General features: G+C 42.0%; 3 protein-coding genes across 3 annotated transcripts; 2 read left to right on the forward strand and 1 right to left on the reverse strand.

Annotated features, from left to right (window-relative positions):
• Nucleotides 1–2485: 2485 nt before the first annotated feature.
• SERLADRAFT_399029 (uncharacterized protein) lies at nt 2486–2898 on the forward strand (the record flags this gene model as incomplete). The annotated part of the gene is made up of 1 exon (XM_007322254.1): nt 2486–2898. A coding segment is annotated over one exon (178 nt), but the record flags the coding sequence as incomplete, so codon positions are not given.
• A 78-nt stretch (nt 2899–2976) lies between these two features.
• Nucleotides 2977–3324, forward strand: SERLADRAFT_399034 (uncharacterized protein; the record flags this gene model as incomplete). The annotated part of the gene is made up of 1 exon (XM_007322255.1): nt 2977–3324. One exon carries the CDS (start codon nt 3012–3014, stop codon nt 3186–3188), a length of 177 nt encoding a protein of 58 aa, XP_007322317.1.
• An 8809-nt stretch (nt 3325–12133) lies between these two features.
• SERLADRAFT_399035 (uncharacterized protein) lies at nt 12134–12657 on the reverse strand (the record flags this gene model as incomplete). Its single annotated transcript, XM_007322256.1, has 1 exon — nt 12134–12657. A coding segment is annotated over one exon (157 nt), but the record flags the coding sequence as incomplete, so codon positions are not given.
• Between the last annotated feature and the right edge of the window lie 1146 nt (nt 12658–13803).

A 13803-nucleotide genomic window follows, 5' to 3' on the forward strand; every position in this document is an offset into this window, starting at 1 on the left:
GGATTGCCTAATAGAGGTGGTGCTGATCAGCCACAAGTTCAAAAAGGGCAATATTAATTACTATTCCATGTGGCACTGTGCCTGTGTGGCGCAAAGGCGAGTCTTTTTGAATATTCGCTTTGTTATTGACACCTGTCCATGCTACCAATCAACTTTGGTGCATGACAGCGGCCCTTTGTAGGGTTTCACACGGCTAATATTGACCGTGGGTACTACCCTCATTCGTTTTGGGAGTTCTAGCTCCACTGTGTTGGGTTTGACTTCCTTAATCTGGTAAGGGCCAATCCATTTTTCGGTCAGTTTTCTAGACTGCCGATCTTTTACTTTCAAGTGGTCGGTATCTAACCAGACCAGGTCGCCGACCTTGTAGTCAGGGGCTTTGGAGCGTCTACGCTCTGCCCTGTCTTTCATCTGCTCTGCAGTTTTGAATAGCGCCTTGCGCGTTTCGTCTAAGACAAACTTCATGTCTTTGGCCATGTTCCCAGCAGCCTTGTTCTTGCTTTTACCAGGTTCTACACCCATTCTGGGGAGGTACAATCTAGTAACCTCAAATAGTGCCTTTCCCATAGCCGACGACTGTTTAATATTATAAAAGAACTGGGCTATCTTTAGCCGCTTGGCCCAATCCATCTGCCTGTCATTAATAAATATCCGGAGATATTGTTTCAACTCCTGGTTGAGTCTCTCCGTTTGTCCATCAGTCTGCGGATGGAACACCGTTGATAACTTAGGTTTGATGCCCAGCATCCGGCATAAATCTTTTGTAAATTCACTAGCGAATTGAGGTCCTTTATCGGAGATAACCGTTTCTGGTAACCCATGGATAGACCATACAAAATCTTTAAATAAATCTGCCGTACCCGCGGCGGTAATGGTTTTATTGGTGGGTATGAATACCACTTCTTTGGAGAAGCAATCCACTACCACCATTACTGAATCATACCCATTTGACTCGGGCAGATCCGTCGTAAAGTCAACCGATATATCCTGCCAGGGACCAGCTGGTATCAGATTCGGCATAAGTTTACCGGCCGGTGGTTGGTGAGAATTCTTAGCCATGGCACATCTCAGACAGGATTTTACGTATTCCTGTACGTCTTTGACCATGCCAGGCCACATGTAGTTTCTGGAGATCAACTCCATTGTTCGTTGCCACCCAGGGTGCCCAGCCACTGGAGTGTCGTGATGTCTGTCTATTGCCTTGATCCTTGCGGACTCAGGCACATAGATTTTGTCTTTAAAATGGAAAAGCCCGTCTTCCCATAAATAGTTTTCATTGCCATCAAGGCGCGCCTTCTCTTCTGAGGAGATGTCTTTCTTAAAGACTTCCAGAAGATCGGAATCTTGCCCGATTCTAACATTGGCAACCCTTGATTGGTCTATCAGGGTAACACCTTTGTTGTCATCTTTGATGCCGTTGGCATGATCCTCTCTTCTGGACAAAGCGTCCGCTTTCCCCATAGAGCTTCCAGGCTTATGAATTAATTTATAATTAAACCTTGACTGTAAGGACCATTTCATTATTTTCTTATCTTCACTATGTCTTGGTTCTCGAACACTTTTCCCGTTACACCTCTGGCTCTGGGGCTAGAGGTATCCTTTGCCATTTTACTTCTCATAGCCCTCACAGGCTTTCTTAACCACCGCTACCATTTTATATCACAAATCAGAGACTGGGTATCGCTCCCAGCCAGCCAGCACACGGAGTAAGGACTGGTAGTAGGCATCTCGCCAACCAGCTCCAAACCTCAGTAAAGCCTGGTTATACTAATAACACCTTATTCAGGATCGTACCTCATTATGAAGATACGGTTCCTGAACACGCGTGACAATCCTCTATTATTAGTACAAGTCTCTCACCTGCTGATTAATCAAGTTAAAAGTCGTACGATAGTTACTCTCCCTTTTTCTTATTGGTCGATTAATTCCTCAGACCACTTTTCGTATATTCTCCTTTCGGTCTGAGGAACGAACAGTTCACTATATAAAGCCTTACCTATTCATGTATGGTTCCTTAGTTTTCTATTACTGAATTTACCCGCTTTACTCCTCAACAAGAACCTTTGAAGCTTACCTCTCAAAGTCCTCTACTCGCTATATTTACTAGCGTCTGTCGACCTCAAGCTCATTGAACCTTTTACTCCCTGCAAGTGCAGAAGGAGACAGGTTTCGTTTTTTGTTATAGTTTATCGTTGCCTCACATTGACAAGTATACCGCGTAGCGGGCCTGTCTTCAGTTCAAGTCTCGGGCCGTCATAAAATACTCCAGATTCTTATGATCAGTCCAAATTTCAAATTGGTGCCTAGCACCTTCTAAGTAGTGCCGCCAGTGCTCTAGAGCTCTAATGATGGCATTGGAGAAGCCAGAAAACTTCTCCGGAGATAAGAAAAAGTACAGGGCCTTTAGAGAGTCCTTACTTCTACATTTCGAAGATGATGCCATCTACTTCAAAGATGATAGAAAAAAGATAAGCTTTGTGCTATCTTTTATGAAAGAAGGAGAAGCCGCGGCCTTTCGGACCGACTGGCTAGAAAACCGGGTCGACGCTCAACAAATGGGGCTCGACATCACAAACACATACGGAAGCTGGCCGTATTTCGCAGACAAAATGGAAGAAAGATTCAAGGACAGCTTTGAAAAAGAAGCTGCCAAAAATGAAATATTGACCCTAAAACAGGGCAATGAAACCGCCCAAGCCTTTTTTGAAAGGTTTGAAGAAAAGAAAAGATGGGCGGGATACACAAATAGGATAAATGAAGAGTTTCTAATATCCCTACTCAGAAGAAATATGAATAAGCCGCTAGTAGATAGGGTGATCTACGGTGGGCATATTCCTAGAGATTACCAAGAGTGGAAAAGAGAACTCATCAGAATGGACTATATTTGGAGAGAAAGAGAAAAAGAAAAGAAAGGTTCCGAAAACGGAAAGAAATCCTATTCGGAACAAAAGAAAGAAGGAGAGAAGAAAAGAGACGGAACCGGGTATACTTATACCGGTAACGGAGAACGAATGGAGGTGGATAAAGCGAAGTTCCGCACCGAGGGACGATGTTACCGATGCGGAGAGAAGGGACATAGAAGCTTCGAGTGCAAAGACGCACAAAAAAAGAAGCCGCAATTTAATGTCCGAGAATTCTTAGAAAAGATGACGAAAGAAGAGAGGGAAAAACTCCTAGAGGGTTTTTAAAAAGGCCAGCAGTACCGCATCGACCGACTGAGCCTAAAGACATTTTGAATCGTTTTCTTCCTTTGACTGTAGATACGTATGACTCAGAATTGTTAAGCTGCAGCTTTAGCGCGGATGACAATAAAACTATTTCCACCCAGACAAAGAAAGAAATCCGAAACAAACAAGATGCAACTAGAGTAAAAGCGGCGCAGAGTGATAAGACATCCGCAGTTCCGACGGCGGGCAAATCACTAGAAAGCGCAGCATTTACGATAGATACTAAGATTCCTACACCCAATGCGGCGAACTCTACAGAGGAAAACGCAGCAGAGACTGTAGAAGAAAGGTCAGGAACCCCTTTAAAAAAACCTAGAATAGAAGTTTGGACCCCAGAGTGGGTAGTAGACAGGCTGAGAGACCAAAAGGAAGAAAGATCCATTGGGATTCTGAGTGCCTGGACACATAAAAAGAGAGCGAGAGAAGTAACCCAGGAAACGATAAAAGAAATCAACCGGTTACCAAAAGTAGAAGCGATACAAGCGATCATAGAAATTGCCTCCCCAAAAAAGTACATCAGGGGCACCCAAGGCAATCAAATGAACGTAAAATGTAAGCTTACTACGCTAGATACTCTCCAAACAGAAACAGTCGAAGCACTATTGGATAGTGGATGCACGGGGAGTTGCATCGACTCCCAATTTGTTAAAGACAAAAGATATGAGACAAGGAAGATACCAAGACCTATTCCAGTTTATAATGCAGATGGAACTCTTAATAAGAACGGAGCCATCAATGAATTTGTAACACTGCTCATGGAAATCGACGGACACGTCGAGAAGATACATCTTGCCATAACCAATCTAGGTAACGGAAAAATGTTTCTAGGACATGAGTGGTTAAACAAACACAATCCCAAGATAGACTGGAAAGAATCGAAGTTGACCTTTGAAAGATGTCCCGAAGAATGTAGACCGAGAATCCGAATCTCTGATCCAGAGGAGGATCCGGAAATATTCTTTGAGGAACTAGGAGAAGACGAGCGGATGATACAGGTGAACCTCCATAATTTCGAAGATGCCACAATCGACGATCAATATTACCATATCAGAGCCCAAGGCACAATGGCACAGAAACTAGCAGAAGCCGCAGGCAAGGATCGAAAAGAAGGAGGATTCGAAAAAATAGTGCCAGAACACCTTCATCAATACAAAGACGTATTTGATAAAAAGGAGTTTGACACATTACCTGAAAGAAGGCAATGGGATCACGCAATAGAACTCATACCGGGAGATCACTCCCTAGATTGCAAGATTTATCCGTTGGCAAGGGGAGAACAAGAAGAACTAGATGTGTTCCTAAAAGAGAATCTAAAATCGGGACGGATAAGACCATTGAAGTCCCCGTTCGCACCACCATTCTTCTTCATAAAAAAGAAAGACGGAAAGTTAAGACCGGTTCAAGATTATAGGAAGCTAAATGATATCACTATCAAAAATAGATATCCACTTCCATTGATCGGAGAACTAGTAGACAAGTTGAGTGGAGCAAAATACTTCACAAAACTGGACGTAAGATGGGGATATAACAATATCCGAATGAGAGAAGGAGACGAGCATAAAGCGGCGTTTAGGACAAATCGAGGGTTATTCGAACCATTAGTCATGTTCTTCGGACTGACAAATTCCCCCGCCACGTTCCAAACAATGATGAACACGCTTTTCAAAGAGTTGATAGACGAAGGGTTAGTGATCATATATCTAGATGATATTATGATATTCACAAAGGATATAAAAATGCACCGAGCAACGACGCAACGTGTGTTAGAAATCCTAAGAAAGAATCATCTCTATCTTAAACCAGAAAAATGCGATTTCGAACAGACAGAAGTAGAATACCTGGGACTGATCATCTCAGAGAACGAAATTCGCATGGATCCGGTAAAAGTAGAAGGAATTAGCAAATGGCCAGAGTGCAAAAATAAGAAGGAGATACAAGCATTCTTGGGATTTGTAAATTTCTATAGAAGATTCATAGAAGGCTTCGGGGAAGTAGCCAAACCATTGACCAAGTTAACGGGAAAAGAGGATTTCATTTGGGGAAATGAACAATGCGAAGCATTTAAAACACTGAAACAATGTGTAGCTTCAGCCCCAGTGTTAGCTCTCCCAGTACCACATGGCCAATACAAAGTAGAAGCGGACAGTAGTGACTTCGCTATGGGTGCTGTCTTATCACAAAGACAAAAGGATGACTGGAAGCCAATTGCATACCTCTCCAAAGCGTTAAATCCCACAGAACGCAATTACGAGATCTATGACAAAGAACTTCTTGCCATCATGACGGCACTTAACGAATGGAGACATTACTTAATAGACGCAGAAGAAGAATTCGAGATATGGACAGATCATCAAAATCTGCTGTATTTCAAAGAACCAAAGAAGTTGAATAGGAGACAAGCGTGGTGGATGACGGAGTTAAGCCAGTATCATTTCACAATACATCATATGCCAGGAAGGAAGCATATAAAAGCAGATCTTCTCTCGAGGCGATTGGATCATAACAAAGGAGAAAACAACAACGAAGACGTCGTGTTACTGGATGAGAAACTATTTGTAAGAATGACCCTCTCTCCAGAACAAAGACAAAAGATCGCAGACAGCCAAGAGAAAGAGCTAGAAATCTCAAAGTGGATCGCAAAGAGAAAAGGAAACGTGGATGAACTGATAAAAAAGATGAAAGGAAGATAGAGAGAAGAGAGGATGGATGGCTAGACGAAAACGGTTGCATAGTATTCAAAGGCAGAATCTATGTACCAAAAGATGCCACGTTAAGGGAAGAAATCATCCGACGAAACCATGACTCCGTCATTGCAGGTCATCCAGGAAGATATAAGACAAAAGAGCTAATCACTCGACGATACTGGTGGCCCTATATGGACAGAGATATCACGAGATACGTAGATGGATGTGAAGTCTGCCAAAGAACCAAGACAGACCACAAAAAGAAAGCAGCACCGCTCCATCCAAACGAGATCCTGGATAAACCGTGGCAGATCATATTGGTAGATCTGATCGGACCACTACCAGAATCAAATGGATATAACATGATAATGGTAATAGTAGATCTATTTAGAGATCATGTATTCAGAAACCACGGCATACCCGAAAAGATCATCTCAGATCGAGGACCGCAGTTCGTTTCAAAATTCATGAAAGATCTACATACGCTTCTTCAGATAAAAGCAAACCCATCGACGGCTTGGCACCCACAAACGGATGGACAAACGGAGAGGATCAATCAAGAGATAGAGCAGTATCTCAGAATCTTCGTAAACCATAAACAAGATGATTGGGCAGAATGGCTTACCCTAGCAGAATTCTCTTACAATAACAAACAACATTCTGCGACGGGATATAGCCCGTTCTACTTGAATCATGGACATCATCCGAGAACACAGGAAGTAGTGAGAGTGGGGGTGAAGAACAAAAATGCGGAAGATTTCGTAAAAAGAATGACAGAAACGAGGAAGAAAGCAGAAGAGTCGCTGCAAAAGGCAGCTGAACAGATGAAGAGGCAGTACGATAAGAAGAAAAGAGAAGCAGTGGAATATAGAGTAGGAGATAAGGTGTATGTGGAAGCAACAAATATCTCAACGGATCGACCAGCTAAGAAACTGGACGATAAAAGACACGGCCCGTTCGAGATACTGGAAAAGATAGGCGAATCGGCCTATAAACTAGCATTACCACCAACATGGCGGCCCATTCATCCGGTCTTTAACGAGATAAAACTCACGCCATACAAAGAACCACAATTCCCTTCCCAACAGAAACCTAAACCAATACCGCCGGTAATAATAGACGGACAAGAAGAATATGAAGTCGAAGAAGTTCTAGACTCACGTCTAAAAAGAGGAAAATTGGAATATTTAGTACATTGGAAGAATTATCCAAAAGAGGAACGCACATGGGAACCCGAATAACACCTAAACAACTCACCAGACAAAGTAAAAACATTCCACGATAACAACCCTAGTGCACCCCGATGGATACGATTCCAATTACATTTCCAACCGTTCAAAAACTTCACAACGACTAGAGTCCAAAAACAATTATTCAATTGGGAAAACGGAAAAATGGACCCCTACTTTCGAGACGAAAGTCCTAAGGAGGGGGTAATGTCACGACCTGAACAAGAGCGCTAGTTTCTTTTTCATTTTCTTTAATATCTAATCACATGACAGATATAATATGTTAAGCTGCTGCTATTAGCGCGGATAACATAATACTTAGTTATATCAGATCACGTGACCATCACGTGACAAAGAGCCTAGAACTATTACAAAGAACATCAGTCAGCGCCTCATGGCTGACTTTCAGAAACGTATATATAGTGAACACCCATGTACATATTTTCCTTAGTTGTTGATTACTTCTCAATCGATTACTTGTGACGCTACTTGTCGATTTAAGGTCTTCATCCCTCCGTTAGCTCGGTATAGGGGATAAGGCTTTTACACAGGTGTCAATAATGAAGCAAATATTCAAAAAGACTCGCCTTTGCGCCACACAGGCACAGTGCCACGTGGAATAGTAATTAATATTGCCTTTTTTGAACTTGTGGCTGATCAGCACCACCTCTATTAGGCAATCCAGTCATGCTCACCTTTGCTTTTCCATTCGGTACTTTCCGCATTTCGGCATTTCGGCAAATTTTTGCGTCACCACTGGCTACACATTGCATTGCACCCTTGCTTTTGTCGTTTCCCTTACTCCCTTTCCTTTGCCTAGCCCCACCATGGGCCCCTTCCTCTCCTTTTTATTCTCACCTGACGGTCGTTTCTGGATCCCCATTCCAATCCACTTTTTTGTCACCTCCACCCTCCTCCTCCTCATCTTATTTGCACCCCCACCATTTCTGATGTCACCACTTCCTATCCGCTTCCGTCGCCGATCCGTTGACTACCACATGCCACTGCTGATATCAGCAAAGCCCCGGCGGCCGGTCCAAATAGGGCAACAGGTCCATCTTCATGACGTCGATCTGCCATCATATACTATCAAAACATTGGTCGCTCGTCTTGCCTGGTTGGAGCGTGGGTGGGTAGTTTTTGAGCTGGAGAAGGTTCATCCCCTTGCGTTGCCCATGTTCATCGCTGTCCCATTCACTTGGGTACACTTATCTTTTGTCCATTGTCTTTAATAAAACTAAGTGAAACTCAGCCGCTGCCCGAGAGGCTATAGAAACGACTTTATTATTTACCTAAGTGAAACCCCAATAGATGTTAGTTTAAGGTGATCTCTAATAAATGTAATGTAACATACCTCAGCCACTGCCCGAGAGGCTATAGAAACGACTGAGGTATTCCTATACTAAACCCCCTACTACTTATAGTCGGAGGTGCTACTCGCTACAGTATAATGACTCCTAGGAGAACAATGGTTACTCCATGGAGTGGTGGCTATGCTCCATGGAGAACAATGGCTGCTTCGGCAGAGACTGGGTTTATCCGGTTGTGTCAGTCTTCGCTACAGCTACACCTACCACACGCTGCCTGGGACTCACTTGTTCCAAATTGGAACTACTCCTCTCCCTCCCTCGTTTGATCAGGTGGTCCAACACAACCAGTCCATTGGTAAGGCCATGGAACTGTTGGATTTGGACTAGGTGGTGGACCGGTGGCTCCAGTTTCTTTTTTTTCAGCAGAACATTCATTTACAGTGCGATTATTTTTGATTTTTGAATCATTTTTATGGACACATATTTTTTTTAGAATGTCTGACTGACAATAAAGGAACTGTGTTGATACTGATAGTGTTTTGCCTTGCCCTTTTTTTACTGCATCTTCCCATGACATCATGATTTCCTGCTCTCTTTTTGCTATTGGACTTTACCTTTACTTTATGGCTGTACAAACCTGTGACATTACTCACAGCATTCATTGTTCTATCTCTTTCTTTTCCTTTTTTTGACAATCTTATCCTGTACTACCTACGCAGGATTTGTCAGCATACATTCCTTCCTTCATGTCCTTTCTCATTCTTTTTGCACAGCTATACTGTGCATAGCCTACTTTTCTTTTACTATATAAACCCCTGTATTTTACCTTGTAAAAAAAAACAAGCAATCCAATCCAGACTTCTTCTCTAATCTCAAGTTCACTACTCTCTGCTACTTGTGATCCAGTGTGGTCACAACACTTCCCACTGCTACCACTGTTAATTGCTGTCATCGTCACTTCCCACTTTTGAAGTCATTGTTATCCCTTTCGATTAGAGTCCTTCTGAGCACTACAGTTTGTGCGTCAGGAGCCTGCTATCACTGGGAACCTCGTCGTTCTCAAACCTACCTTGTGCTACAATTAGCAAGGTAGTGCTCATCTATGCTCGTTACTAAGCCCCTATCTTCTATAAATTCAACTATCCCTCCTCCTCAAAACCCACACTCATACACCTCTGGGTTTTACTTTGAAGGATCTTTATATGTAGCACCCCACGAACAACCAGACCACTCCACTGTTCTAGGAGGCAAAGCCCATAAACAAGTTCCGTGGAATCTGGGAGGATTGTGTGTTTGTTTGTTTTTGTGTGTGGTTTTCTAACAGCAGTTCTCATCATCGACAATGCCTAGACAAGTCCCTATTATATAGCGCTATATAGCAGCACTATTTTGAGACATTTTCTATACCAGTTATGATAGCATCTCTGTAATACATGTACTATACCTCTACTATAACTGCTACCATAGAACATAAAAGCCATCACTACCATAAAATATTATTCCAGGGCATTTATATTATTTTTACTTGTATTATAATCAGAGGTCATATTCAGTGAAATCAACATATATTTCTAATACGGTTACATGACATATGTAATGATAAACTATCCTAACAAAGTTGAAACATACCTTTAAATCAGATACTGTAAGTTATTCATACTGTGTACAATGCACTCAGTAATGTTATATAAATGCTACCATGAAATTACTCACCACAATTTCATGAATGGCTTGTGAGCTTTGCTTGATAACTCATCAAGTCTGTGCAAGACAATAACTGTTACAATTGACATACCAGCACCTACTTATGCTTCACTTTTTGTACTTTTACTTTTCATTTTCCAAGTCACATGACTGATCATGTGACCATTTACTTTACATTTTCGGACTTTTCATAGTCACATGCTAGACATTGTACTTTAAACTTTATTTACAACTGTACAGTACCTCATGTATTTTAGTATATATACAGGAGCAATATATGGGGAAGGACTCAGCGAGTCCTCCTGTTGTCTAGCACAACAAACTTCTTGAAACCTAAGGGGTGATCCCTTCTTTCTCTCTTCTCTCTTCTGCTTGTCTGAGTTGTGCGCCAGAGTAAGAAAGTCTTGGTCGTTCCAATAACACAATAAGTGACTACCACCAAGTATTAAATGGGTGAACTTACCTCTGCCTATTCACCAGCGACTCAGGAAAAATAAAAGTGGTTATACATATACCAATAAATCACTGTAATGACAAAAGACATCAGTGGGGATAGCTAGGACTGATGAGTCCCATATATAAGAATTCTGGACACAAACTATACCTGAAGGTAGACTTGTGATGTGGTGGTTGAATATAGTGGGGGCATTTATAGCACTTATGCCAATGCAGATGGTGGCTGAGAATAAAAAGAGCTTGTATTAGTGTCACATAAGATAACTGTAAAAAAGAAAACATACATTAGGCTAAGATACTCATTGAGTGTTGTATTAGCTTGACTTTGTTGCAAAAGATGGAGAAAATCCAAGTGAAGCATCCAAATGTACTGAGCTGTGATGTGACTTGTGACATAACACTAGTGCCACGTATACATCAAGAGCTGACTCTGAAAAAAAAATGGCACAAAATTTAATCTAATCATAGGAAGCATGTGAAAACGGATAATGACATTTTCCATTTTCACACACTCTATTTTAGTGTTCAAAGTCAACTGCTAGAAAATTTTGCTTTGGTGTGGAAATTTAAAGCTCCACTTAAAATTATTTTTCCCTGTTAAGCAAGCCACCTTGGAAACACATCTAATCTAATCATGGGAAGTGTGTGAAAATGGACAGCGACACTATCCATTTTCACGCACTCAATTATAGTGTTCAAAGTCAACTGCTGGAAAATTCACTTTGGTGCCACATGTTCAAACTCCACCTAAATCCATCCTTGTGCGTCAAGCAAAACACTTCAACTTTGATGTGATGTTAGTGGTGTTCTTTAGTATCTGTACAATTGAATATTTGTGATAGATTTTTATAAAACCATGAGACTGATTTACCTGCATAACAAACCATTGTATGAATAATAAGAGCATTCTCATTACCACCAGAAAAATGTCTCATGGAAAACAACAAGCTATTATAGCTCCTATAGCTGTTATAGCATCTATAGCATCTATCATAGCAATGCCTGGTTGCTGAAATATACAGACAATATTTGGGACATATGTGATAGACTTTTATTGCATAAATAACCAGGCTAATATATATGCCAAACCATTTAGTGAGTAATAATGGTGTTTTTATCACGATCAGAACAAAGTTCCCATAGATAGAAACAAGCCATCATGGCTACTATAGCTGCTATAGCTACCATAGCAGTTATGATATCTATTATAGAAATTTTTTGACTATTATAGTAATGCTATAGCTGTTATAGAAGCCATAGAAACATGCTTAGCTATATAGCAAAATGGTTTTTCCTGATGTCCCTCTCTTTCAAAACTACTGCTCCTGTCATCAACAACAGACCGAGGCCGCTTGTCAAAGGATACAGTGATCTTTTGACAGCCTTTAGAGGCTTCTTGTAAAGCCTTCTGTGTCAGGCAACAAATACGAAGCTATATAACAAAGCTCAATGTCTGGTCAAGTCCTTCCTTGAAGGCGGTGAATCAGAGTATGAGAATGAAGAGTATCGGTAAGAGCGCAAATCCAAACTAATATTGAACTAGAGAACAATACATTGAGTATATACTTCTCTTATATAGTGAACGGCGATGGTCAGACCGAGAAAGGGAACTACTGAGAAAGTGGTCTGACCAGCTAACTAACCAATAAGAAAAAAGGGAGGAAGTGGTCCGATCTATCGTGTTTACTAATCGTATCAGAAAACGTATTGGTAAGGGATATGCGATTGGCTGTATCAGTAAGCCCATGAGAAGGCGCTGATTCACTACCTTCTTCGCTTATCAATATTCCTCCGAAGTATTCCCAGACATAGCACTGAATCGTGGCTATGTCATCTGGATATCTTCTTGAGGGTCGACAACGAGTCTACCTTGTTGTAGGTACGATAGAACGTGAGTGTGAAGAGAGAATAAGAAGAAAAATGATAAAAGTAATAAGACACCAGCTGTAATCTCTAGTCCAAGGGCAAGAGGAGTGATGGGGATCGAATCTGCTAACCACGACATGACGGGAATGCGATAAGAAAAATCGATTCCTCACATTAGCTCCCCTTTTATAAGACTCGTGTCCTCATGAGTCCGGATGCGGCACTTTGGAACTTGTTACTAATCCAATCAAAAAGCATCAGCGGTTTAGAAGTGGCGGTGTAGTTTTCGTAAGGACGGAAGTGAAGAGAAGCGGTAATAATACGAGGGGCGGCGGGATTTGTTTTGTGGAAGGTGGCGAGTAAATCAGCGACATGCGTAAGATTGGTGTCGGGTTCCCAAGTGCGTTCGGAGACTGGATAACCATGCCAGTGAATTAGGTAGTCGAGCTTACTACCTTTCAGTTTAGTCGGTCTGGAAGCGATTATACTCTCTACTTCGTATTCGTCTATTCCTTCCACAATCTCGGGTGGTGGCCGCGAGGAAATTGGTTGATTGAGGAATTCGGGAGCGTGGTATGGTGAGAGGATGGCTTCGTTGAATACGGGGTGAATGGACTTCCAACTTTTAGGGATGTCGAGTTGATATGCGGAGGGTCCGACCTTTTGGGTGACTTTGAAAGGTCCGAAGCGTTTATCGTCTAATTTCTTCATTGGTCTATCCGTTGTGATATTATGCCCTTCTAACCAGACTTTGTCGCCAGCTTGGTACTCCCGGGAGGGGGATTTCTTACGGTCGTAATACTTCTTCAGATTCTCGTTTGCTACAAGAAGGGAGGATTTCGTGATATCGTGGAGTTTTTTCATTTGTTCGCTAAATTCTGCTGCAGAAGCGGAGCGAGGGGACAACGTGGTGGTGATATTCGTTCTTGGGTGTAACCCATAGTTCAAAAAGAAGGGTGTTTGATTCGTTGCGGTATGGAGGTGGTTGTTGTATGTAAACTCAGCAATGGAGAGCCAGTCTGCCCAGTCATCTTGTCGATGATTTATAAAAACGCGGAGGTAGTGCTCTAGATCCTGGTTGATCCGTTCGGATTGTCCGTCTGTTTGAGGGTGATAGCCTGTAGAGAGGCCTGGTGTTATCCCCATTAGGTCGTAGAAGTCTTTTGTGAATCGAGACATGAATTGAGGACCTCGATCGGAGACGATCTTTTCAGGAATTCCGTGGAGTCGTATTACATTATCTCGGAGTTGACATGCATAACCGGCCGAGTCGAGAGTGACGAAGGTGGGGACGAAATGGGCCATTTTACTAAATCGGTCAACAAAG

Source organism: Serpula lacrymans (assembly GCF_000218685.1).
Source record: "Serpula lacrymans var. lacrymans S7.9 unplaced genomic scaffold SERLAscaffold_12, whole genome shotgun sequence".
Taxonomy (NCBI): Eukaryota; Fungi; Basidiomycota; class Agaricomycetes; order Boletales; family Serpulaceae; genus Serpula; species Serpula lacrymans.